The 27,076-nt window shown below is 41.4% G+C and overlaps 1 protein-coding gene across 2 annotated transcripts; it reads left to right on the top strand.

The window, feature by feature from the left end:
* The first annotated feature begins 697 nt into the window (after window positions 1-697).
* Window positions 698-26,709, top strand: SLC23A1 (solute carrier family 23 member 1). Of its 2 annotated transcripts, XM_007429714.4 has the most exons (15): window positions 698-716; window positions 1,440-1,501; window positions 3,375-3,497; window positions 5,125-5,282; window positions 5,383-5,471; window positions 7,143-7,210; window positions 8,948-9,129; window positions 10,857-10,977; window positions 11,738-11,894; window positions 13,072-13,219; window positions 15,709-15,814; window positions 17,831-17,960; window positions 18,634-18,777; window positions 23,387-23,482; window positions 24,387-26,709. In XM_007429714.4, the coding sequence occupies exons 2-15, from the start codon at window positions 1,466-1,468 to the stop codon at window positions 24,632-24,634; spliced, it is 1,806 nt and encodes a 601-aa protein (XP_007429776.1). In that variant the 5' UTR covers window positions 698-716; window positions 1,440-1,465; the 3' UTR covers window positions 24,635-26,709. The 2 variants fall into 2 exon arrangements, with proteins under 2 accessions (XP_007429776.1, XP_087991293.1); XM_088135167.1 differs by lacking the exon at window positions 698-716 and having other exon boundaries at window positions 1,409-1,501.
* The last annotated feature ends 367 nt before the right edge of the window (window positions 26,710-27,076 follow it).

Below are 27,076 nucleotides of genomic sequence, written 5' to 3'. Positions count from 1 at the left end.
GATGTATTTGTGCAGAAATATCACTGGGCACACTGCCAAGGGTGGAGGAAGATAAGGAATTGGGGAGTCACAGAGAAAAAGGTAGCTGTGCCAGCTGAAGAAAAAATGCTTCGCTAGAAGTATATAACTGTTGGCAGAATGCCTGCTCATTTTTCCACAGCCATAAAATGAACAAAATGTGCTTTCTTTGGAGTTTGGGAGAAAGTATCTTTTTTCTATCAGATGGTTGTGCAAATCGGTTGCATTCCACATGGCAATTTGTATTTTGTTCATTTTCATTTTCTATTTGGAATGACCAACCCATCCTTCAGGTGGCACAACTCGTTGAATTGCTACTGTGAAAATGCTCCTAAAATAGATTTTGCCCATATTCCACAATTCCTCAGGAACAGATCTCTTATTCCTTTCTTTTGGAGGAATGATGTTTATATCCAGCACTACCATCCCACAATCACATGAAGATATCTCTAAATTCCTCCCCAATTTGTAGTGGGTGGGGCTTTTCCACACCAGTGCAAGCCAATTATACTGACTAGTCCTCTGCATACATATTCACTGCAGTTTAAGAAAGTAAAGTCCCAGGAGTCCATGAGTCACAATCCTGAAAGGAGGAAGCACTTTTGCACTGAAAATCTTCTCCAAGAACAGCCTGGTTGCTAGAGAGAGGCTGGCAAGGAACACACACAGATTCAAGTGTGAAAGATAACAACAGGAAGGTAAGGGCTGGTGCAGGCAGGCTGGTAAATCCTCCTACTGTTTAAAAACTTGCACATTTGAAACAAACTTGTCTAGTAAAATAAATAATATCTTTTAAGTTACCTTTGTTCATACAAATTTTCAGTTCCTATGTTGGTTTGCTTATAAATGAAAACTGATTTGATCTATCCTTGTCCTGATTAAAATTAGTCTATGAGATTGTTGAATTATTATAATTATTAATCCAGGAGAGAGTGATACCATTACCTGGGGGATGATGCGTCAATAGTTGATGAAATTAAAGAGAGGATTGTCAGATAGGTGATGATGTGTTGTACTAACATGTAAGTTGACTTACCACTGGTTATCTAAGATGACGGTGCTGACTGAGATATTTTCTAAAATGCAGATTCCTACAGGCTGCCATATATTGATTCCATGTTCCTTATACATCACTAAGTTGGATTTTTATGTAAATAATCAGTTAACAAATGAGTTATACTGTAACTCTGTTCTTATGTTTTCCCAACAAAGCTTTGAAAAACCATCATTATTAAAAGTGGGGGAGAATCAGTTTCACCCAGTAATATTCTCATGAAAGTGTGAACTTTCAAAACCATGCAATTCATTGTATAAATCAACAGCCAATGGCTCCAGTTACAGATTGACAAGCTTTGGTATGTTGTCTAAAGTCCTTTCCAAGGTGATAAATATGCTTGTTATCACATTTTCTCTTCCTTTAGAAAGCCTGATCTTGCTTTGTACAAACATGGGAAGCAGTTCTGAAGGCCCTTCTCATTGCAAGGTAATTGTATTATTTTTAAAGGATAACATTATTCTTTCTCAGACATTTTAAGCACAATTTAAAGCAGAGAAGATGATTGGCTGTTTTTGTTGTGTATTAGCAGAGAGACAAGTAACACCAGGCTGCCACAAAGCCATGTCTGACATGGTTTCAAAGGCATTTCCATATAGCAGAAGTTTAGCGTGATTAATCTTTCTGCATATGGAGACACATGGGCAATTTGATATTGTATAATTTCTAATGTTACTTTTTTGGCGAGACATACTATTTGTCAGTATGTTTTTTGTCATTCAAAATGCATGGATCATTCTCAGATCAGTCTAAGGGGCAGATACCAAATTCATTGCAGAACTCTTGTAGACTTTTCTGAAACCTGGTGTGAATGTAACATACTCATCTTATGTGGCCTCCATTGTCCAAGAATGAATGTACTCAAGGATAGTTGCTTGTAAGTAGTATATTTGATTATGATCTTGGAAGAGTAAGTTGGCGATGTCTAGCTCTGCACTCACATCTCTTTTCATGGAATGCTTAGAGGAAGCAGCGAGGAATGACTAAAAGTTGCTGTGTTTTGAAGTTGGATTCCATGTTCATAGTGGATTCCTTAGTTGTGGGGTACTGGAATTTAGCATCATAGATGATGTACTTCTTGAAGCACAGAATGTTCAGCAGGTCTCCCCTGCATTTATTTTTCTACCAGCTTTTATATTATAGATGTAGTTTGATCTTATTATTTATTTACTCATTAGATTTTTATCTCGCCTTTATTTTGGTAAGCTCATGGTGGTATTCATACCTAATGCTCCTTCCTCCTATTTCTCCACAACAAAAACCCTCAGAGTTGGGTTGGGCTGTGAGAGAGTGACTGTCCCAAAGTCACCCAGCCGGCTTTCATGCCTAAGGGAGGGCTAGAACTCCCAGTCTCCCGGTTTCTACCCCAGGTCCTTAGCCACTACACCCAACTGGGTCTCTAGTCTTTCTCTGCAATAAACAACTGGACGGAAGTAAAGATTATTATGCCAAATCATTTAGAATAATTTAGGATATCTTGCATGAAAGTGTGGAAGTTGCAGTGGAAAATATACCATCTCCAGGAACATTAAAAGAAGGTCATGATTGGATAAGACAGAACACAATTCCAAATGCAGCATGATTAATATACCCAGTTTTGCTGCCCACATCTGCCTCTCAGGTCATCTTTGCATCTTTCGTAACTTCTGCTTCCAGCTATGATGCAGGCAATCCTCAGAAGTCCCAGCCAACTGTAAAAGTTGTAGTGCAATATGTCTAGCAGATTCCAAGTTGAGGAAAGTTTTTTGAGAATGTAGGAGTTCCTCACTGACTACAGTCTGCAGAACCAGCCCCGGGTTGTACTTTTGTCATGGACTCAGAGGACACACTAGCAACTGGACCCCCATTGTCTTCAGTCTCTTGGGGGGATTCCATCTTTTCTCAGAATTTTCAAAGATGCCCAAGAGGTGACAGTCACAGTTAGGGTGTGGATATTACTAATCCTACTGCTAGTTCTGTTTGTTCAGTATATACAACCTCTCTTTATTCCTGGAGGATCGCCTCCTCATTTGGATTCCAAACCGGACTTCTCATTTTTCCCGTAATTGAGAACAGGGAAAAAGATCAAGGGTAAGAATAACAAAATGGGTAATAATCTCAGATCCTACAGTGAATCTCAGCACTCCTGCCCACTTTCTGTTGAGTACAGTGAGAATGTAACAAGTATGGAGACAAGGTGTTCATTGCTAGTGCATCTTTTTCACTGTGGCATACACAAGGATTATCATGACACCTGCTTCAGCTACAACATAAGCCTTCCCAGCCTTCTCCTTTATGTGCAATGGCTCTCTTTCACTTTCAGCAAAATGCAGCAAATGGGAATTATGTTGCCCCATCAATCTCCCACGAGCAGAAGAATTTTGATATGATCTATACAATTGAAGATGCACCCCCATGGTATCTCTGCATCCTCCTGGGATTTCAGGTATAACAAACTAAACTGATGGTTAGCTCCATCTAGGCTCCTTTGCTGTTCCTTCTGCCTCCCCCTTGTTTAAATTAACAAATAATTGGCATGGGGATTGTTTCTCCACCCACAATAGCAGAGTCCCTGCTTATAATTATTTAGATGTTATTATGTGTGGTGCCATTGTTGAAAAGGCACAGGTCGTACCTTGACCACAAATCTTATATGGTGTTTACATCTTATTTCTATTGTTCATTTATCTCTGCGATATTAGTGTCTATAGAACTCTGCACCCCAATCACACCTTTGGACTATGCTTTCGTACATCTATTTCAGATGCATATATTTTTTTAAAAATCTGAAAACGTTATACCAAGAAGAAAAATATGCTGGATCACCCCTACAAAGCCACCAAGACTGTGACCCCATCTGTTGGCTCAGTGCTAATAATGGAGATACAACAACGATGGGCAAAACTTTGTGTGACCCATTCTCTGCCCAGGACAGGTGGTTCCAGAGAGTCTGTGTCCCAAATAAGCCATGCGTGTTTCAGGTGCTTTGCTCTGTTTATGGAACAACAAGGGCCTGTCCCCCCCGCCCCGCTTGGCAGAAATAATTCAGGGTGGGGCAGGAAGCAAGGGCTTTGGTAGCTGAGGAAAGGAGAGAGGGAAGGGAAGGGCTGGGAAGATGGAAGCCAAGGAGACTAGTGGGACATGATGCACTGAGACATAGATGGAGGCAGCTGATGGGTGGGAAGGAAAGCGGGCGCTTGGAAGGCTGTGAGGGGGTCAGGCTAGTGGGATTTGTCACAGCAGGATATTGGTGGAGGCAGCCGAGGGGAGGGAGGAAAGACGCTGAGCAAATTGGGGGTGGGTGGGGGAGAGTGATGAGCTAGGCATGGTGTGATACGTTGTGCTGCTTGTAGGTGATGGCAGTTGAAATACAGAGAGGGAAAAGGACAGCCCCGTATTCACCTCGCCCGGCTTTTGTTTAATCTGAAGTCAGGATCAACCCAAACATTTCATTTAAGGTTTCAGTTTTGTTGAAGAGTAGCTGACCTGAAACAATTGGGCATGGTGGTTTATTCTGGGCTCTAAACAAACCAGTTCCTCCACTTGGTGCACACCTTTAATGCCCACTGTCATTCATATTCATATTCATATTCATACGTGCCTGAATATTTTACTGCCACAGGAGCAAAAAGTGACTGTGGGAAAGGCATTTGGGCATTTGAAAAAACATTCTTGCCTCCTTCAGTTGTTTTAAAAAGAAGGTTCACATTCCAACAAATCTCAGAAGACTCCCAAGCATGACGATACCTCTGTTTTGCATGTTGTTGGTCCCATTTTGGCTGCACTCCTACAGGCCTTCGCCACTGAATTCACAATCGAAAGGAAGGCCACAGAGCTCTCAGGAAATGGCTTTGACTAATATTTTCCAGGGACAAGATACGCCACATTTGGGGAAATCACCGTCCCTATTAGAACAACAGATTATGTTTTCAGTTGTAAGAATTACAGCATTTCCCTATAACCAATGGATGTATGGCTGAATCCCAAAGTTGTGACGCATGCATGTCAGTTTGGAGACCGCATGTCATCCTGGGCTCATCTGACACATTCCCCACCCTAATTCTTTCCTCCAGCACTATTTGACGTGTTTCAGTGGCACCATCGCTGTTCCCTTCCTCCTGGCAGAATCTCTCTGTGTAGGGAAGGACCAGTACACCATCAGTCAGCTTATTGGCACCATCTTCAGCTGTGTGGGCATCACCACCCTCATCCAAAGCACTGTGGGCATTAGGTACGGTTCACCCGGTTTGCTTCCTTAGTGAACGTAACAGGGGAGAGAATGAGCAATGAGATGGTAGTGCTGAATCCATTTTTTTCCTTCTGTAAGGCAGGCTTCCTCTGTTTCAAGCCAGTGCCCTGGCATTCCTGGTTCCTGCCAAATCCATCCTGGCTCTGGAAAAATGGAAATGTCCTCCAGAAGGTAACTGAAACTTGGATAGCCTGCAAGTTGACAGGAGCTAGAACAGAAATATCTTCAGAAGCCTTTCACTGAGTGAAGAAAGTCAGTAGCTTTTCAAATGGTAATATATTATGCGTTCTGTGACTGTGACTGTATACAAGAAGCATATCCCCTGTGATACCATGCCTTGCAGCAAGGAAGACTTTACCAATCCCCTGATTATGTTGGCATAGAAAAATTCCCAATTTTTTCCCTTGTTTGTTCAAGTAGCATCCCAGGAGAAAAGTTGATAGTTCTGCAATTTTGACATGCATTTGAACGAGCAAGAAACTTTTATTGCCCCAAAGGCTTAAATAAAAATGCTGGGGAGAAAATGGATATTTGAAGGAAAACAGCATCAAGAGCATTAAATGTGCGCTCTGTGAATGAGGCAGTTGTCACACTGTCAGGACATAAAGCTAGGCAGATCTGCCTTAGCTTGCCAGATATGAAGGTAAAACTCAGGGAGGAAACTTAGCTGAGGTTGAGGTCTACAGCATCCTCTGTTGCACTGACTGAGTGAATTTAAGCTCCAAAAATTGCTGGAAACTAACAGGTTCACTTATAGAATTCCTGTATATACAGTTCCCAGGCAGACCTCTCACTTTTTTCTAATGTCATAGTAGACAAACTGGTTGCCTTCCAGATTTTTCAATTAGAATTCCTAGAATAATTCTAATAATTCTAATTCTTGGAAGCTGTAGCGTGTAGGAGCTCCACAGTAGTCCAAAATACATACATACAAAGCCATCTTAGGGTATGGATACAGGCATTCATTCATTGGGGGCAAGCAATGTTATGCAGAGTGCAAAAAGTAAGTAATGATAAACCAAATATATTAAACGCATGAAATAGGAAAAAGCAGCATAGCTAAATTTAGTTCATACCAAGCCATTCACTATACCTTTCCGTACCTTTCTATCTGTGGAAACCATCCCTGCTTCTACCATGGTCACACACCTATGTTGCCTTTTTTTCAGCCATCATAAACTCCATCCAACAAAGACATTCTCTGTCTTCTCCTTCCTCTCAACTCTTCCTTTATTCACTCTTCCTTTATACATTAGCTTTGGGATTTGATCCTCATCCATTTTCTTTACCTGACCAAACTACCTCATAGCATTTCTTTTACACTGGTCACTCAGTTTTCCATTCAGTTCACATTCAGTCCTCAACCTCTTCAGTCTTGACCCAATCTCTTCTTCTTTTACTACACGTACTTCTTAAGGACCCCATTCTCACTGCATTCAATTTACTTTTGTTTCTCCTGGTATACCCAGCTGTCATTTCCACGTAACAAAATGGGGAGAAGCATGCTTTTATACACAGCTATTTTTGCTTTTTTTAACAAATCTTCATTCCTTACCATGTACTACCTACCACCTTTCTTCTCTCAGTAATTGTCCATCTTAAACATTTTCCATCCATTTTTTCCATCTTCAGTAATATTTTATTTAGTTTGCTCAGTAGTTATATAACGCCAATAAATGGGATGGAGGGGGAAGAAATAAATTGCCCCATGTCCACATTATGATCTCTGATTGGGATACAGGCTGTTCTGGAATGGGGTTACCTTCCTCCTGAAAGAGGGGTCTTTCAGTTTGTTGTCTAGTTGTGTTCTTTAATCCCCAATTTCTTTCTTCACTCATGCAGAAGAAATCTATGGCAACTGGACATTACCACTGAACACGTCTCACATATGGCAGCCAAGAATAAGAGAAGTAAGTTGGAGCCCAGCCTTCTCAGGTGTATGCCCAGCCACATTTGTCCAGAAAAAAAGTCTTATCCAGGGGGGACGTGCCCTGTTAAAGCTGAAGTGACTAAGTCACCAGTGGGAAATAAAGTGAACAGGAGGAATTCTTTATACCATTCAAAGTTTTTTTCTATGGCAGGAAATTCATATTTCTTCTGCTTATAAGTACAGTGACTGTACATCCTTTGTTATAAAGGACAATCCTTTATTTCAGAAAGCTGTCCTTGAGATTTATTTAATTTAATTATTTATTTTCTTGGTCCTGCTCTTGAATTTCCCTTTGTAAAGCAAAGTTATAAACATAAACATTTTTTTGGTATCCTTATGAACCTCTTTCAGATTGGCCCCCTTTTTAGGTTTGTCCTTTATTTGCTTCAAGAAAATATGGTCAGGGTACTTACAAGTCATTTTCCATATCCAGCCAGGGAAGTGTGCATCAGATTTCAACTTTTTCTATTTCTTCTTTGATATCTAGATGACATGTAAGGCAAGATAAAACAATTAGAATGTGCTGTTTACTAAGGCTTCAAATTATTGCCTGAACTGTCTCCTATTGTGATGCCGTGAGCTGTATTTAGTATGTTTTGGGGAGGGACTAAGGACTATAAGGAGGGAACTCAGGTGACCAAGCCTGAGAGTTTCAATTTTGCCTGGGTATTTTTTTTTTTTTGGGGGGGTGTGGGGAGGAAACTTTGTTGCAGCAAGCATCAGGGGCCCTATGTGCATCTCATCAAAATAACTTTCATGGCCCTCAGAGTCAGGGGGCTTAAAATTTGGGCTTTTTTTTTGCATGGGGGGGAAGTTAATTGGATTTTAAGGGAGAGAATAGATGCTTTAACTGGCTTTACATGCTTTAAGGCATCCGTTCACTCTTAAAATCCCAACACCCTGGCTCTCCCTGTTTAGAGTGCAACCCTCAAGGTGCCACACAAACCCTAGTGTAGCTGAAAGTGCACACCTCTGGTTTCCAGTTTCACATTTGTTGCCCCAAGCTGGCAAGAAACAGCAGTGCCAATATTGGGCCATTGCAGCACCCAGATTCGGAAGCCCACCTGGGGTGATTTATGAAACTTAAATACAGGACTTGCTGGAAATCCTCCAGTGGAGCTTTGCGGCCCTGATGCTGAGGATTAAGGTTGCAGCCTGAGTAAGGGCAGGTTAGGACATAATTTGTAGAAAAATGTGTCTTTAAAAAAAAAAAAATCCAACCCAAATCACTTGGGCATATAAATGTGTAAGGCCAAGAAGGTTACATAAAACTTTACAAGGAAGCAGTACAGACTCAGTTTTTTTGCCCTAAGCTACAGTTGCCAACTATGCATCTCTCAAACAATGATAATGAAGGTTATAATAAAATGCATGCATTTTCTAAACATTTCTGACTTTTTAAAAATAAGCTGCTCATCTTACTATAGTGGGGGAGAAGAGGATAACCAAGTAACCTCACTGGCCTCCTTAGTCTGCTAGTTCAGGTGTTAACGGCTCACAGCCAACATTGAAGCATCTGCTTGCTTTTCCTATTTATGGTTCTTCCTCTTAAGCCAGGCTTCAAGAAATCAGTCAATCTGTGAATGTCTAATCTCTTCAGATAGAGGACTATCTCCCTATATTAGGATTGTCACAAATATTGTGGGTCTTGCTGAAATACACTATTTGCAATGCACCTCTGCCAACTTAATTTGTCCTTTTCTTGTTTCTGCCCTAGATCCAAGGAGCCATCATTGTTTCCAGCCTGGTGGAAGTGGCAATTGGATTGGTGGGCGTTCCTGGGGCCCTGCTCAGCTACATCGGGCCCCTGACAGTCACACCTACTGTCTCTCTAATAGGTCTCTCCGTCTTCCAAGCAGCAGGGGACAGAGCCGGATCACACTGGGGCATTGCCGCATTGTAGGCGCTCTTTTTTCAATTCAGCAGAGTTTCAGACTGATGCAAGAGTAGAGCAAAACCTGTAGAGTTGCAGAACTACTGTAGGATCTCAGAGGAATGAGTTGCAGAGATACAAACTGGCCCATTGGCCAGATGTTCTCTCATCTCCTCACTCTACTGCCAGACCAAGCCAAGGGAAGCAGAGAGTGAAGTTCTAGCTGGTTGGTCACCAGCAGCTCAGATCTTCAGAAAGATTGTGCTTGTGCACACTACTTATGGGTATAAGTGTGCATGATTGGTAGAATAGGACTGTGGCACGGTGAGAACATTATCAATCTCTTGGTCTCCATTCCTAAGGGGGTTGTAGCTCTGCAGTTCTGCTACATAGTATGACCAAAGAAAGACCACATATTTTTACACATGCATGTAGACTGACCCAATTCTCTTGCAGGAATAACCCACATATGAGTGCTGGTGGCTGAACCACCCATAATTCACAGTTCAAAGGGCCATGAATAGAGCACACCAAGTGGGAGTTATAAACCTTTCATCACCACATTCATTCTATGTGATCCTCACTGGCTTCAGGGAAGTTTGCTTTATGGATCTAAACTGGAAACCTTGCATTTCATACTCACCAGTTGGTTGACTGTGATTCTGTCACTCTAAACAGGCAAGGGAGCCAGTGCTGGAGGAAAAGGTTGCGGAAGGAAGAAGAGCACTGAACTTTTTCCTGGTGACAGCATTGGCAGTTATCTGAGTTGGGATCAAGTCCAGCTGATGCATTTTTCATCTGTGTTCTCTGACCTCAGCAGGTCTCAGCTGAATGCTGCTGGGCTTGGACTGAAGCTCATCAGCCTCTCTAGGTGTATCTGGCAGTGGTGGAGGCAACAATATCCCAAGGCTGGTGACAGCCTTGCCCATGGATGCTGAGTGCTGACACAGGGAACGTATTAGCACAGTCAGAAGATGAAAGCAGATTCTAAACCAGCCATCCCAAACCAGGTAGCCCTGGCTGTGCTGAGCCTCAGCTCCCACTATTCTCAGCTAGTACGTCTGTTAGCCAAGTTTGCTAGGAATTCTGGAAATTGTAGTCCAATACCTGGTTGGGATAGGCTATTTTAAACAAACCTAAAGTGTTGTTATAATCTAAAGAAAATGACATGCAATTAAGTACCCTGACAATTAATGCAGATTAGATGCATTCATGGAAAACGTCAGGTAGCTGTGAGATGCAAATCACCAAGAAGTTATGTTAAGGTCTACATGCTGTCTCAGTTTTGGGAGTTGGCGGTAGTGGGGAATGAAGTACATTTGTGAAATGTAGCTCAAATCAGAAAATTAGACCAAATGCTCTCTGAAGTTGTTAAACCAGAACATACTCAGGGCCAGTTCATGTGACAGACTGCTGATCCAACTGGCTGTTTGTTAGACATGGAGAACTGCCTTCTTTCAATTGGATGCCCTCCAAATCATTTTGAACAACATCTCCCAAGATTTCTAATAAGCATCGCTGCTGCTCTGCTGGTCAGAATTTGGAGAGTTATAGTCCTAATGTAACTGGAAGGTGTCAGGCTGGGGGAAGGCTGTTGTGTGAGGAAATGCCTAGATAATGTTAAAGTCATGATGAACAACTTCCTAGATATAATCTAATAAATCTAATTTGAAGTCATGTGAATTGACCCCAGGGTTTCTGCATCAAATTGCTCCTAATATGTTCACCCATGTCTTTTTTCTCCTTTGAACAGGTCTATTTTTTTAATTGTTCTGTTTGCTCAGTACCTACGAAATGTTTCTTTTCCCCTTCCTGGCTATAAATATGGGAAAGGCTGCATTTTGGTCCGGATACAGATCTTCAAGATGTTCCCAGTAAGGAGATTGTCTTTTACTCATCATCTTACAGAGCACATTTGGTATGGCCCCCACAATTTGGTCAGAATGTGCTGATCTTTGTCCTGCCATGCTCCCCAGTTATGACCTGAGCAGCTTTCAGTTACACAGTTTGATTCTTCCCCTGCAGAAATGGTTACTCTGAGAATGAGTGAATAATCCATCCACATGCAGTACTCTCTCTTATCCGTAATGAAGGTCATTTGACTCAGAAACTTCCCGTAAAATCCTCGTGCATCAAGAAGGCAAGATGAGACAAAGGAGGAATTGGGAATGAATTAAAATGGGGCTAAATATAACAAGGAGAAAGAGATTTTAAACGATTCTGCAGAAGTGAAAGGGAAAGAATGCAGAGGAGATCATGCATTATGAAACCAAAGGGTATATTGGAAATCACTTCAAAGCATGGCGTTTGAGATTTATAGTCTAGCAGAAAAACTGGAATTTCTGATTCTTCCTTGAAATACTCAAGCTGTAATTCTAGACAGTTCTCCAGGAATAAATCTCCCTCAGCAATGCAGGATTTATTCTACAGTCGATACTCACAGGAGCAGGCTATAGGTGGTCCACAGAAGTCACGAAAGTGAAAAATGGGCAGGGCACTGTGGAGTAGCTGGACAATACTTTAGAGACCTGTGCTCTCTCTTCCTACAGTTGCTCCCCTCCTTCTGACTTACTTTCAGTGTGGAAGGATAGTTGGGAGATCGTGCTGTTCTGCCTCTCTCTGTCTCCTCTTCAGATCATACTAGCCATTTTGGTGGTCTGGCTGCTCTGTTACATTCTGACAGTGACGGATGTGTTTCCTCGTGATGCCGATGCCTATGGATTCAAGGCCAGAACAGATGCTAGAGGAGAAATCTTGTCCATAGCACCCTGGTTCCGTCTTCCCTACCCCTGTAAGTTGGCCTTATAGGTCTTCACCTCACAACAATCTTTGAAGGTGGCAGTGTAATGTGCACCCAACATGACATGCTAAGCCCCAGAGGGTTGTACTACCAAGTGTGATACCCTCTTATCCCCAACCCCACCTTCCCAGTTATTCTTTCTCTTTTATTTGCCTGTTGCCTGAGAACGGGCAGGATCTTCCCTCTTTTTCCCCTTCTGCTCCTACATGCTGCCTTTCCATGGAAGAAATCTTTCCCTGGGCTTTGTCATAATGTGGCTGGTGTGGTTTTGGCTTAGCGTGCTGTGTGAACTCAGTCATGTTATAAACATACTTTATGGCTTGGTGTGTGGTATGAACCCAGCCAGCTGTGGCTTATTCAACATCCATGAATTAGCAGGATGGGGAAGCTCATCACCAGGCCCTTCCAGGAACAGGCTGAATGGCAGAGTAAGTTCTCCTGAGACAGCCTTATGTGGCCCAAGAACTTCCCGTCACCACCTGCATCCCAAGGCTTGAGCTGCAGGTGGGAGTTTAAAACTTGGTGGACTTGGAGAAAAGGAAAGGGCCCCTCACCTCTTTTAGCCTTCAGTGCTCCCATTTGGCCTCCAGAACGACAGCTGGAAAATGATCTATCTACGCTCTGTCTACTGCCTTTGCTCTTTTCATTCAATCCTAGCATTGATGCTGGGGCGGGGGGGGGGGGGAATTAAATTCAGAGGTTTAAAAAAAATCCCCAAAGCCATTTCCTTGAGCTAGATTACAGCACTTCTCAATGTCAGCAGCTTTCAGATGTGTGGACTTCAACTCCCAGAATTCCTCAGTCAGCATGCTGGTTGAGGAATTCTGGGAGTTGAAGTTCACACATCTGAAAGCTGCTGAGGTTGAGAAACACTGAAGTAGAAAGTCACTGAGCTGGAAACTCTTATGATCGAAACCCAAGATTTTCTACTGTTACCTTTTGTACTCTGGAAATGTTTCAGGCTGTGCTTCACCCTGCATGCAGGTTTGTGTATGGCTTAATTTGTCAGAGAATTTATATGGGCTAGTGTGAACATAAGTGTGATTGAGAGACAGAGAGAGAGAGAAGAATTTGGGCTTCATGATTCTTACTCTAGACTTTGACATTTGCTCCTCCTAGAGAAGCAACATTACAGCCCAACTGACACTTGTATTGTCTGCTTTTCCAGGTCAGTGGGGGACCCCCACGGTGACCGCGGCTGCTGTGCTGGGAATGTTCAGCGCTACGTTATCTGGTATCATTGAATCCATTGGAGATTATTATGCCTGTGCCCGGCTTGCGGGGGCTCCCCCTCCACCAGTGCATGCCATCAACAGGTAGGGGGCATCCAGTTCAGAGGTTTCTGCATTTTTTTTTAAATGTCTAGCTTGCTTTTCACTGATAAAACAAAGGTTATACTTTAAGCACGTTTCTTTAAAAACTATGGAGGATGATACTTCAATAGCTAAGGTTCTAGGGTTCTTAGAAAAAATGGTTTCTCATTTTGTGATGCCAATGGTCATAAGTGGAGAATTGGCAAAGCCTTCTTTAAAAAAAATGGATCATTTCTTGGTGCACTTCAAGTGCTGATTTCTTTACACATTCAAGGATTTTGAGAATCTTTTTTTACTATGGCAGCAGACTGCCTCATTAACACAGTAACCTCTTCATGAGGCCTTCCTTTTGTCATAGTCTGCCCAACCTTTGGAGATCCCTGTCCCAAGGTTTTCTAGACTGTGGAAAACGTGGATCACGTTACCACCATCATTCCAAGATGCGGAATTTCCACAATATTCACCTCTGGATCCGGTGACATTTTAGGGAGTGTGATTCTTGCAATGCCCCAGCTCTTCCCATTTCTCCTCCATATTTCAGTTTCAGCTGGTACAGAATGCGGTGGCTCCGGCAGTTATGTGTGCTTCTAGGACAACACATATCACACCCCTGCTCCGCGAACTGCATTGGTTGCCAGTTTGCTTCCGGGTCCAATTCAAGGTGCTGTTTTTAACCTTTAAATCCCTTCATGGCATGGGGCTGGGTTATCTGAGAGACTGCCTCTGCCCAATTATAGCAGCCCGCCCCATTAGATCTGGTGGAGAAGGCATGCTGCAGGTCCCACCTGTCAGGGAATTACATTTGGCGGGTCCCAAACGGCAGCCCTTCTCTGCTGTGGTACCCCGCCTTATGGGACATTCTCTCCCCCCCCCAAAAATTAGGTTCCAGAAGTCCCTCAAGATCTGGCTATGTCACCAGGCCTGGGGGTCCCAGGGAACCGGAGACTTGTTTCGATGGTTCCACTATTGAGGTGGATATACTCGCTCTCAGTCTGCCTGGGGTTTGTATATTTCTAATTTTAATAACTTTTAATTGTTAATGTTGACTTTTTATATTTTTAAATGCTTGTTTTATATATGTGTTTGATTATTGTATGCAACCCAGAGTCACTTCTTGTGAGATGAGCAGCTGTATACATTTAATAAATAACTAAATAAGTAAATAAATATTTGATTGATTTCCTATCAATATTTCATATTTCATTGCTGACATTCACAATGTGCAACTGATGTGGAAGAAAACAGCTTTGCTGGCTTGTTTTACTCATTATAACTTGAGATCTACTCAGCATCAATGTGTGTGACAAGAATAGCCTCGCAGCCACCTCATAGCAGTTGCTTCCCAACATTTTCTCTGGCTGCTTTACGTATTGGTGGAATCGCATGTGTTCACGGAACAACTTAACCTGGTTGTCAAATTAACTTGTTCTCTTGGTTTGCAGACTACCTGAACTGTAAACAGTTAAATGGGCTGAGTTCACAGAACTACTAAGCCTGCCACCAAAACAAACAATCAATTCCCCCACTTTGCCGCAAGTCTAATATAAAAGGGGCCAGGCTTAGAACGTTGTGCAAATACAGCTGTGAGGTTTATAACTGACTTGGTCAAGGTTGTCATGTGAGCACAGCCACCAACACAGACCAGAAGGTCCAAATGGCTGTTCTTTGGAACAACTTCAAGAGACCAGATTGGTTTCACTGCTAAAAGCAAAATATTCTAACTGCTACCTGCTGAAGGAAGAGGCAGTTAATGCTTGAGGTCTAATTTAGAGTAAAAATGTCTGTTTCTCATTGGTCTCTTTTGAAAATCCTTCATGAAGTCGATAGACAATATGCATGTTAGCCTTGCCTACACCACACTACCTCAGGCTGCTTCACTACCTCCAAGCAGGGGTGGAATATTACCCAGGAAGACTGGTTGAACCATCAGGCCACAAGGATTTAGGAATGTACCTCATGGAAACAGTCATTTCCATGAGCGCCAGTGGGTAGGCAGTAGGCCTGTGTGATTCTGTGTGTCCGATTCCTCTGATGTTTCCGGTAACTCAGAATGTGGCAGCTGCTTGCATATGGCATCCCCAAGAGCTGTGGCTGGTGGGAGAAACCACCACAAATGTCATATTGGGTGGGGCAAGGTGGGGTTTGTTCACATTTTTTTTTCATCAGATGGCTTCTGTCTGCCAAGATCAGGAAATAGGATGACTTGTAATGGTGACGGGAATCTGGAGTATCACAAGTTACCAGGTGGCCACATCTGTGTATGATGGGCACATTGTATCTGGCTTAACTAGTGAGTGACTCTCGTCTACTTTTTATTTTATTTTAATTTTTGGACGTTATTCTTTTAAACTGGTTTACAAGGTCTTCGTGTTGTAATTTGTTGAGTATCCTTCAGCTGAACTGCATCATCTTAATACTGCTGGAAGAGAGACCTGCAAAACCTAAGGCAACCCCTGAGGGCCTTTCTTCTTCTTCTTCTTCTTCCCCCTCAGAGGCATTTTTACAGAGGGAATCTCTTGCATCATTGCTGGGTTGCTGGGCACTGGCAACGGTTCCACTTCCTCCAGCCCAAACATTGGAGTCTTGGGCATCACCAAGGTACCACCCTGCACCGTTTGATAGCATCTTCTGTTTCTAGGCTTTTGATGGATTTGACAGAGCCGCCTGCTTCTTTCTTGTGCTCTGGGAGAAGCACAAGGCTTCCAGTTCATAGCACCTGTGCAAGACAAGTGGCAGATTTTAATCCTCCTCATTTGAGTTTCTGGTCACATGACAATTTACCAATCCTATTGTTTCATAAGAGAAGAGGAAATCTCTGAGTGCTCAGTTAGACACCTAAGACACTGCTTTATACTAGGTCCAACAATTTGTCCATGCAATCAAAACTTGCTTACTCTAACTGGCCATGGCTATGCAGGATCTTTGCTGAGATCTTTAGCTACAGATGCCATGGATTACGCCTGGGGCCTTCTGCATTTGGCTGCTCACATGCTTTATTCCTGTGAGGCAATAAAATCAAGAAGGTAGCAGTTCTGCTCTATTGCCTTACTTGCCAGTGGTTATTCACTGAGAGAGATGCTGTGGATGGAGTATCTCCTAATGCATTTCAGTTCATTAGGTGGAAAGATTTCTATGCTCCTTTAGAAGTTGTCTGCACACTTATCCATATGACATTCCCCTCTTACACATTTCAGGGGACAGTTAAAGGATCAGCACATTTCTATCCTGCATCTAGTGGATGTTGACAATATCATTCAGGATTGCTGATGCAGTTCTATGTGCTTGTTGATGTTCTGGCTTGTTGATACTGTGTTTAGTTATATCCATGGATATGGAATTTGGGGAGGAAAATATGAAGGAGATATGTAATCTTCCTGGCAAAGCACTTAACTTGGATGTAGAAGTTCCAGGTAAAATTGCCAACATTTTCCAATAAGGCTGGGAAATATTTTTGTTTGAAATCTTGGAAAGCCATTGACAGGGCAGACTGAGGAAAGCTGTCTGCCCTGTCAATGGCTTTCCGAGATTTCAGACAGAGATCTGGTGACCTTGGCAAGTATTGGACTATAATTCCTGGCTAGGGAATGTTGGAAATTGAAATCCAAGCTACCTAGAAGGCACCAGGCTGGAGAAGGTTGGATTAGACAGTACTATCCTAGACAATACCTTGTCAGCGCAAGATAATTTCGTAGGATGAATTCTGAGGTCACTTGTTAACAAGCTGTACAATATGCCAAAGTGCCATTCTAATACAGATTTTTGAGATATGTTTTTGTTCCAACATTCCTGTAGTCTAGCCTATTTTTGGTGCAGTGTTGTTCACATCCTAGGCCCTGTTAAGTATGCAGAATTGTTGCAATCTTTGGAGAAATTAAATTACAGTGTTGTTGTTTCCTAAAACTTAAGGAACTACAGGATCAGGTCAGGCTATTCAGCTAACCCAGGAACATCTTGTCAGATTGGTAGTAGCTCTGCAGGGTTTGGATTAGGCCAGTGTTTCTCAACTTGGCAACCTGAAGATGTGTGGACTTCACACATCTTCAAGCTGAAGTCCACACATCTTCAAGTTGTCAAAGCTGAGAAACACTGGATTAGGCAGAGACTCTTCCTGATCTCACCTTCTTGATCCTTTTAATTGGGGCACAGCAAGGCCTCTGGCAGGACCATCATTTCTCACCAACTAAGTAGAAGTAGGTTTCCCTGCTTCAGCCCAGGTGCAGAGCATGTGATTTGAACGGGAAGATTTCCTCTGAGCGATGTCACCATTCTGCTTAGCTTACAGCTGGGCTGACCACAGGCAGCAGCTGCAATAATCGTTGCTCTGAACAAATGGGCTTGCTGCTCTTCTTCTTCTTCTTCTTCTTCTTCTGAGGATGCTAAAAAACTCTGAAAATCCTACTGAAAAATTAAAGCTTGTATGTGCCAGGTGCTATCAAAGGCAAAATTAATCTTCCATCCTTTGGGGTTCAGTGTGTACCTGCAAGCATGAACCAGGCATGAGTAGAGGCAGCAGAAAATGTAGTATATGGGGAGAAGAAAGCTATGCTGATTAATAATAATAATAATGAATATGAATACATGCTGCTTATTTGTACTGCTGCCTTTCCTATGCAGGTGGGCAGCAGGAAAGTGGTACAATATGGTGCAGGAATCATGCTTATTTTAGGAACCATTGGCAAGTTTACCGCTCTGTTTGCCTCTCTCCCTGATCCCATCCTCGGAGGGATGTTCTGCACTTTGTTTGGTAAGTCATTTGTAGAAACAGCTGTGTCCGTGACTGTGTCTGTGTCCCTCTGATTAAAGGGTAAGGTTGAACTGTATTGTTTACTTTAAAAAATTGGATTTTTGGAACTCCATGCAGAAATGGGAGGAGCCAGCTAAGAAGAAACTGTGAGTAATCTTCTACTTCCTCTGCTGCTTTCCAGTTCTAAATATTTGCTTTTCATAAAACATGGTGGGTGCTTTGTATTACAATGTAATGCAGTTATCGCCATACAAGAGCTCTAATTTGCATTTCTAAGATCATGCCTTGCCTTCGTATCATGTTCTGATTTCAACCCAGGGATCTTTCTGATGAAACAACATCCAGGAAAATCAGTAGACTGAAATCATTCTTATGGTCTTTGGTGCAGCCTGATTTTTAATTTTAAGCTTAACTACCCTTCTCAGGCACCCTTCTTTCTTTCTTTCTTTCTTTCTTTCTTTCTTTCTTTCTTTCTTTCTTTCTTTCTTTCTTTCTTTCTTTCTTTCTTTCTTTCTTTCTTTCTTTCTTTCTTTCTTTCTTTCTTTCTTTCTTTCTTTCTTTCTTTCTTTCTTTCCTTCCTTCCTTCCTTCCTTCCTTCCTTCCTTCCTTCCTTCCTTCCTTCCTTCCTTCCTTCCATTTTCCTAATGTTTTCTTTCTTTCTTTCTTTCTGCAGGTATGATCACTGCAGTGGGCCTCTCCAATCTGCAGTTTGTGGACATGAATTCCTCCCGCAATCTTTTTATCCTAGGTTTTGCAATGTTTTTTGGGCTCACCCTTCCAAATTATTTAGATTCACATCCAAATGCTATCAACACAGGTATTGAAAACTCATTGAGTCTTTGCCTAGGGAGATATGAAAACTATGCCAGAGTGTTTGGGGTTGGATGGTACAGGTGATCTTTCCCCGTTCTTCTTGAACAACTTTGAACTGTTTCTATTCTTCTGAACAAATACTCTGGGAGTAGTTATGTTCGTTGGTTGTCTAGCATGTTGCATTATCTAGTTGCTGTCTCACAACATGTCATAGTCAGCATCTTGGATTGAACAGAGAGAGGGGGGATGGAGACCCACCATATTTTAAGGACAGTAAAGGAGTAACCAGGTTGGTGAGGGAAAGTAAACTTTATGAAAAACAATAGAAATAATTTAGGCTAGAAAAGGTATTGAGGGGAGACATGATATCCATCTTCAAATATTTGAAGAGTTGTCATCCAGTGCACACCCAACACTCAGGACAGGTGGAAATGTCAAGGAAACAGATTCTGATGAAACATCTTCCTGTACAAATGACATATTCTTCTTTGCTGGAAGCATTTAAGCAATGGCTTAAATGACATTCCTGTAATCTTGTGCTGTAAATCATGCACTGAGCAGTGGCCTGGGATGTTAGACTAGATGCCATCTAGTTTTTCTGAAATTTCGCCCTGTGTGATCAGGCTTCCCAACTTTATGTTGATTTACAACTGATTTTTGGAGAAAGCCTATGTTGCAGCTTCTCTAACTATCCATGAGATTATAAGGTGAACCTTGCTTAAAATAACAACCCGTTTACAGTTCTGCCACTTTTTTTTTCAATAAATAGTTTTAGTGTAAAAAATATGATTCAATACTGATCTGAGGCCTCCTCAGTGTGTGTCAGTACATTGCATGCATCTGGGAGTTCATGGGATATGGGCAAAAGTATATTGGCTTGCAAGAGACTCTAGATTAGACATCCTGGATTGTGCAGAATAGGGTGAGCATGCTTCAGATAGAACTGGGGTTTGGTTATGCTCGTGGCAATGTACCAAAACAAATTGGTCCTGTCCTTAATGTTAGCAGGGAGTGCTGCATGTGGCAGGGTACAGCTAAAGCTAGTGACTTACCCTGCACCTTCTCTATTTCACTGAAGGTGTTTCATGAAAGCCTTGGTTGACCAAAGCCATGATGGGGCTGGTGGGGGGAGGTCTATATCAGTAGGATCATTTGATAATGACCAATTTCAAATTCCACATTTACTGTGCATTGGCATTCATTCTGTGTAGTAGCAACAGTAGAAAGTGCTGACTTCATTTATTGTAGCTTGTCCAGGCATGGGAGGAATCGATTCTGACAACAATCCAGCTTTTGGTCCACATGCCATCAGGTTGAATGTGCAAAACAGGAGGCCAATAAGATCATAGTCTGGAGTTTCTTCTTTGCTTTGTTTGGATAAGCCAACAGCTGGCTTGTCCAAGCAGAGTGGGTATGAGTTATGAAGAAGCTCTGACTGCGTGCATATATAGTTCTGCAAGCAAAGCCAGAATCCTGTCAATTGCCAGCTTTTCTAGACAGAGTGGAGTTTCAGTTCTGATAGTGATTGAGCTTTGCGTGCACAAACCGTGAGTCGGTTGTCCTGTTCAGACATGATCCTGCTGTGTGATCCTCCACATCCTAACTCTAATCCCAGGGGATCACGACTCATAGCTTGAGAACCTCTGCCCTATACAAAGGGAAAGTTAGTAAGGGTCAATGCAAAAACTACCATTTATTCAATGTGCCTGGGAAGCTGTTTGGCAGAATTCAGATCAAAAAGGTGCAAAAGGTGACAACAAGCACAATTTGGGAAACACAGCATAGTCTTATGCTAGGCAGGGGGTATGTAGACCAGATTTTTGCTCTTCAGCAAGTTATAGAGATGTACGAGTGTGAGAAAGTTTGCTGATCTAGAGAAAATATATGGCAAAGTGAGTAAGCTTGAATTATAATCTATGCATGAAGATAAATGGAATGTTGAGGAGGATATAATATAAGGATGCGTGTGGTTTCTTTGGTTGTTAATGTGTTGATAAATCTACAAGGAATACATCAGGTGACAGTAGAGGTGGGTGAATTTGGAACATGAACCTAAGTAGAATTTTTTTATGCAGGTGCAAGCAAAGAATCCAAGGCAGAAATAATAATTTGACTAAGAAGCCGAATGATTTCCTGGGAATGTTAGATTTTATGATGCCATGAGGAATAAAGATCTGAAAATTAATATATCAAAACACAAGACAGTTGTGTTTGAGTGAAAATGCAGTGAACAATTGCAGATTATGCATATACATAATGAAAAGTGACCCATAAACAATGTGTGTCTTGGTGGAAAGTCTACTCAAGATGGAAAAACAGATGGAGAAATTTTAAGATACATAAATGCTGGTAGAAAAGTTAGGGGTAGCGTGTGGTGTTGTAAGGAATAAAAGTTTGTCAAAAGAAGTGAAAAAGTTTGTCAATAAAGTGAATAAAAATTCACTTTATTACAGTGGGGCAAAAAAGTATTTAGTCAGCCACCAATTGTGCAAGTTCTCCCACTTAAAAAGATGAGAGAGGCCTGTAATTTTCATCATAGGTATATCTCAACTATGAGAGACAAAATGGGGAAAAAAATCCAGAAAATCACATTGTCTGATTTTTAAAGAATTTATTTGCAAATCATGGTGGAAAATAAGTATTTGGTCAATATCAAAAGTTCATCTCAATACTTTGTTATATATCCTTTGTTGGCAATGACAGAGGTCAAACGTTTTCTGTAAGTCTTCACAAGGTTTTCACACACTGTTGCTGGTATTTTGGCCCATTCCTCCATGCAGATCTCCTCTAGAGCAGTGATGTTTTGGGGCTGTTGCTGGGCAACACGGACTTTCAACTCCCTCCAAAGGTTTTCCATGGGGTTGAGATCTGGAGACTAGCTAGGCCACTCCAGGGCCTTGAAATGCTTCTTACGAAGCCACTCCTTCGTTGCCCGGGCAGTGTGTTTGGGATCATTGTCATGCTGAAAGACCCAGCCATGTTTCATCTTCAATGCCCTTGCTGATGGAAGGAGGTGTTCACTCAAAATCTCATGATACATGGCCCCATTCATTCTTTCCTTTACACGGATCAGTCGTCCTGGTCCCTTTGCAGTAAAACAGCCCCAAAGCATGATGTTTCCACCCCCATGCTTCACAGTAGGTATGGTGTTCTTTGGATGCAACTCAGCATTCTCTCTCCTCCAAACACAACGAGTTTAGACCAAAACGTTCTACTTTGGTTTCATCTGACCATATGACATTCTCCCAATCCTCTTCTGGAACATCCAAATGCTCTCTAGCAAACCTCAGACGGGCCCAGACATGTACTGGCTTAAGCAGGGGGACACATCTGGCACTGCAGGATTTGAGTCCCTGGCGGCGTAGTGTGTTACTGATGGTAGCCTTTGTTACTTTGGTCCCAGCTCTCTGCAGGTCATTCACTAGGTCCCCCCATGTGGTTCTGGGATTTTTGCTCACCGTTCTTGTGATCATTTTGACCCCACGGGGTGAGATCTTGCGTGGAGCCCCAGATCGAGGGAGATTATCAGTGGTCTTGTATGTCTTCCATTTTCTAATTATTGCTCCCACAGTTGATTTTTTCACACCGAGCTGCTTGCCTATTGCAGATTCAGTCTTCCCAGCCTGCTGCAGGTCTACAGTTTTGTTTCTTGTGTCCTTCAACAGCTCTTTGGTCTTGGCCATAGTGGAGTTTGGAGTGTGACTGTTTGAGGTTGTGGACAGGTGTCTTTTATACTGATAACAAGGTCAAACAGGTGCCATTACTACAGGTAACGAGTGGAGGACAGAGGAGGCTCTTAAAGAAGTAGTTACAGGTCTGTGAGAGCCAGACATCTTGCTTGTTTGTAGGTGACCAAATACTTATTTTCCACCATGATTTGCAAATAAATTCTTTAAAAATCAGACAATGTGATTTTCTGGATTTTTCCCCCCATTTTGTCTCTCATAGTTGAGGTATACCTATGATGAAAATTACAGGCCTCTCTCATCTTTTTAAGTGGGAGAACTTGCACAATTGGCTGACTAAATACTTTTTTGCCCCACTGTATATGGAAGAGAGTCGGGTATGTTGGGTGAACATAAAAGCTAAGTGCAGTTGGAATGGGATACCTAAGACACGCATGTAGTAAAATGAGAGAATGGGTGCTGAATGCAACAGTGAATGACAATGATAGAAGAATATGTGGTGGTGGCTTGGTCATATGAAGTGTATAAATGAGGATCAAATCCCAAAACAAATGTTGGAAGTGTGAATGCGTCAAGAGGAAGGGAAAGACCCCCAAAGTTGTGGTTAGATGGAATTGATGGAATCCTCAAAGAGAGACAAGAGGTTTAGTGATATATGGACATGGTGGAAACACAGATGGTTTATAAGGACAGGAAGATATGAAGAAGTGAATAGTGTTTGACTAAACCAGATTTAGCTATATTTCCATTCCTTTTCCTGGGACTTATATCTTGCATTCAGTATCTTTTGCTTACTGCTTCTTTTTTGTGCTTTTGCATAGTATTTCTTATTCTGAAAGGGAACAGTGTGAGGGGTATAACGAGGTTAAATTTGAGAAGTGCAGTATATCAACCATATTTTGGACTGTAAATTATTACTGTTTGTAGGCATCGCTGAAATGGACCAGATCTTAAGAGTGCTCTTAACCACAGAAATGTTTGTTGGGGGCAGCATTGCATTTATATTGGACAACACTGTTCCAGGTACACCTATTTCATTATATTATTTTGTAGAGTTTAGCCTATATTTTATATTTCAAAAGGACTTAGAGAAACCCCACATTCATCCAAAATAATATATTCTATACTTGATTATTTGGTGTTTTCTGCTCACCACATCAGTGCTGCTACTATACTAGATGCTGCTTCATACCTGGCAGTGGCAGGAAATACTGAATTAGATGTACAGGTAAAGCATTTACAGCCATTTCTTTTTTGTTTCTGCTTTTCCAGATATATTAGGAGGCAGATGACTTCCAACATTTTAACCTTCCAATAGCCTTACAGTTTTTGCAAAGATGGATGTAGTGAATATCATCTTAAAAACTGATTCTTGCGGTCCTGTCTCACAACATTTACCTTTTAATATTGTAATTACCTCATGGCATTGTAAAAGGCTAACAAATTTATTATGGCAAGGATTTTCATGGACCCATTGCCTCTCAGTCTTCAAAAGCTAATGCCACAATAAAGGTATTAGTTTTTAAGGGGTGGGGAGATTCAAAGTTGTTTTTGTGGCATGATGGCTACCTCCCTGGAATTTAGGGTAGGAACTTCCCACCTGCCACAGAGTTCTTCATTGCATGACAAAACCGTATTGCAAACTTTGAAAACAAATTATGTGTTTTCTACCAGGATTTTAATTAACCATTTGCAAAATGTAGTACCCAACTGATTCATTTATGGGATTGGATGCAGAAAGCAGAGGCTTCAGTTTCTTTTAATACTGCCTGGCAAATCTACCATGCCCTTCGTGGAAAGTTTGTTATTTCAGCTTTTACTTTTCTTTAATCCCATTATTAGCAGAGCTTTCTTTTGTGAAGAAACTGGATCACTGAAACCTTTGTTCCAAATCTACCTGATTTATAATACACATGCTCTTTCCTAGGGACTCATGAGGAACGTGGTTTAGTACAGTGGAAGGCTGGAGCACATGCCAACAGTGACGAATCTGCAAAACTGAAGAGCTACGATTTTCCATTTGGGATGGGTGTGATTAAAAGGACTCACTGGTTAAAGTATGTACCAGTGTGCCCTGTTTTCAAAGGTTTTAAGTCAAGAACAAAGAAAGATCCTGCTATATCAGAAGAGGTATCAAATACAGTGGATGCATCAGGAATGTGTACCAAGGTTTGAAGGAGCTCTCCACAGTATAATGAAAAGTTAACAACAGAGACTGCAGGAAAATTCAGGGGTATTTGAAATATTCCAGTGAAACTGTGTCAGATCAGTCAAGATCAATGACTGAATCACATCAGAGGACATTCATGTGGCTATTCAAGAACTTTATTTTCACATATCTTATTCTCTGTTAGAAAAATGTGATTAAGAGTTCACCTAGGCACTGTCAAAACATACTGACTCAGAGGCAATAATTTTATTCATTTTGATTTGTAAGCACCCAGTATGAGTTTAGAAGGAAAACAGGTACTATAATGGCTTGAAATTGGAAGACATTTATTCTAAGATGACCAGTTCTGGGCTACAAAAGTCCAGCTGATGGCAGATGCAAAAGATACAGAAAACTTTCTTTGCTCCCATCTAGTAGTCAACCAGATCTTTACAGCCCAGATCTGATGGAGCTAATCATGTATGATCCAGAGTCAAATTACTGCAGTCAATTCTAATTATGTAGCATTCATTCATACTTACATATAAGTAAAACCTTGATTTTACTGACCAGGGTTTTTTTTGGGGGGGGGTACAACAGTGTCCATAAAAACCAAATGTCTGTAAAATCCAATTTTATGCATTTATGACATGTGTTATTTCTGTCCATTTCTGTCAATTGTGTAAAGAAGCAAATTATGTCAATTGTGAGGACTGCGTCAGAAACAACAGATTTTGCCTACTGCTTGGGATAAAGTCTGAACTAAAATTTTGTCTACCACATTCAGAATCTGCTGAACAAAGGTCCATAAAATTGAGGTTTAGCAGTAATTTGTTTTGTTCTGGTGAGTCACAGAGAAATCTTTTGTTAGAATGTTAATAGATGGCACATATTCTGAAGAACACTCTATCAAGATTTTCTTCACAAGTACATAAACTAGATTTGATTCCAGGAACCAAATTCTTTTTCTATGTACACACATGTGAAATGGTGCAAACATTCAAGAGTGTTTTACAACCATTAACATCTTTGGCTAACAGAGACAACCAGTAAAGGCTGAAGCCTAAGCTGAAATTTTAGGAAATCTGAATTGAGTAGTTCAGTAGTAAAAAGAGGAAATGGGAAACCTGACCCTCCAAGTGTTGCCAAGCTAAACCTTTTAGCATCTCTCCCCACTGGCATGGTGGGAAGATGGCTAGGGTTGAGATTCAGTGATATGTGGAGGGCCCCAAGCCCCTATACCTAAAGATATTTTCCTGTATACTTGTCAAGTGCATACTTAAAAAAAAATACAGCTATACAGCTTCTAAATGTGGAATTTTTAAGGTCAGCCTTCTTCAAGTTGATGCTCCCCACTGTTTGGACTACAGCTCCCTGCACTTGCATGACTACCGGGAATGTGCTATAGTACATGAAGGGAGTTATAATTCAGAACAGATGAAAGGCAGCAAGTTAGGGAAGAGTGGCTTAGATTATTAAAATACAGTGTCTTCAATTGTTGACTATAACTGCTATTTTAAAATTCCCCATTAAGCCACTGCTAATGTCCTTGGTTTTTCCAGTTCATTTCCCATCAAACTGCTTTTGCCCAGAAGAACTCTCTTTTGGTCTACATCTGAAACAAACCAGCTGTTTTGTTCCATGAACAGACTAACATATTCCAAACTACGCAGGTTTGGGCCTGGATAACCCAAAAGCAGCTGTCCTGTGCATGAAACATTCTGTACATTTCTAAAAGTCACTGAACAAGGGCACTTAACACAAGCAACCACAAGTGGAAAAGGAGCAGCAGTGTTGAGAAATTACATACCAGAGTAACTACTACAAGCTCTGTTCAGATTTTTATAAATCAGCTAGCTGGCCTTCGTGGTTGTCTACCTGAAATGCTGGCATCTTTTTTTTTACAGCAAACATTCCTGTTATTCTGCATCTAGTCTTGAATGCCTGCACCACTGATGTTATTGTTTCATTGGCACCTTGCAAGAGTACAGCCACTTTCAGTATCAAGGGGCAACAATTTCATTTTAAAAAGCTTCCATATTTATGGCATGTAGTACTGTATAAAAACTAAGCAGGATATTAAATAAAGGGACAAAATGAATACCTACTCACTCCTCCTTCAATTTGCTTCTTTTAAAGAGGTCTCCCTTTCTCTGACAAGAATGCCATTTAGATTATTTCTGATAATTCCTGAGAATGCATTTTTCATTATTTCCAGCTTTTATGGCAGAGGTTGGGTTTATATTGGTTGGGTTCACACATTACAACAAGGCATTCCCACAGGCTCCAAATAAGATGAACACTCATTTTGTCATTTCTACTATTATTTATTTTTTTTAAATATTTTTGAAAAAATATAATTTTTTTACAATATTTTCAACTTAAACACTATTCACACTGAACACATACGGCAGCATAAGCTACCCAAATATGAAGTTTAAGAAGCCAAAACTGTACTAGGTGTATTA

This window comes from Python bivittatus, unplaced genomic scaffold (assembly GCF_059951505.1).
Source record: "Python bivittatus isolate LINGU-HERP-01145 unplaced genomic scaffold, Pbiv_v1 ctg000020_np1212, whole genome shotgun sequence".
NCBI classification, from domain to species: Eukaryota; Metazoa; Chordata; class Lepidosauria; order Squamata; family Pythonidae; genus Python; species Python bivittatus.
Note: the sequence above shows the minus strand (reverse complement) of the source record. Positions and strands in the feature narration are given on the sequence as shown.

Coding starts and splice junctions, on each gene's coding strand:
- SLC23A1 (XM_088135167.1), top strand. CDS start 1,409: ATGCTTGTTATCACATTTTCTCTTCCTTTAGAAAGCCTGATCTTGCTT. Junction 1,502..3,374: donor AAGGCCCTTCTCATTGCAAG/GTAATTGTATTA, acceptor TTTCACTTTCAG/CAAAATGCAGCAAATGGGAA. Junction 11,895..13,071: donor GTTCCGTCTTCCCTACCCCT/GTAAGTTGGCCT, acceptor CTGCTTTTCCAG/GTCAGTGGGGGACCCCCACG.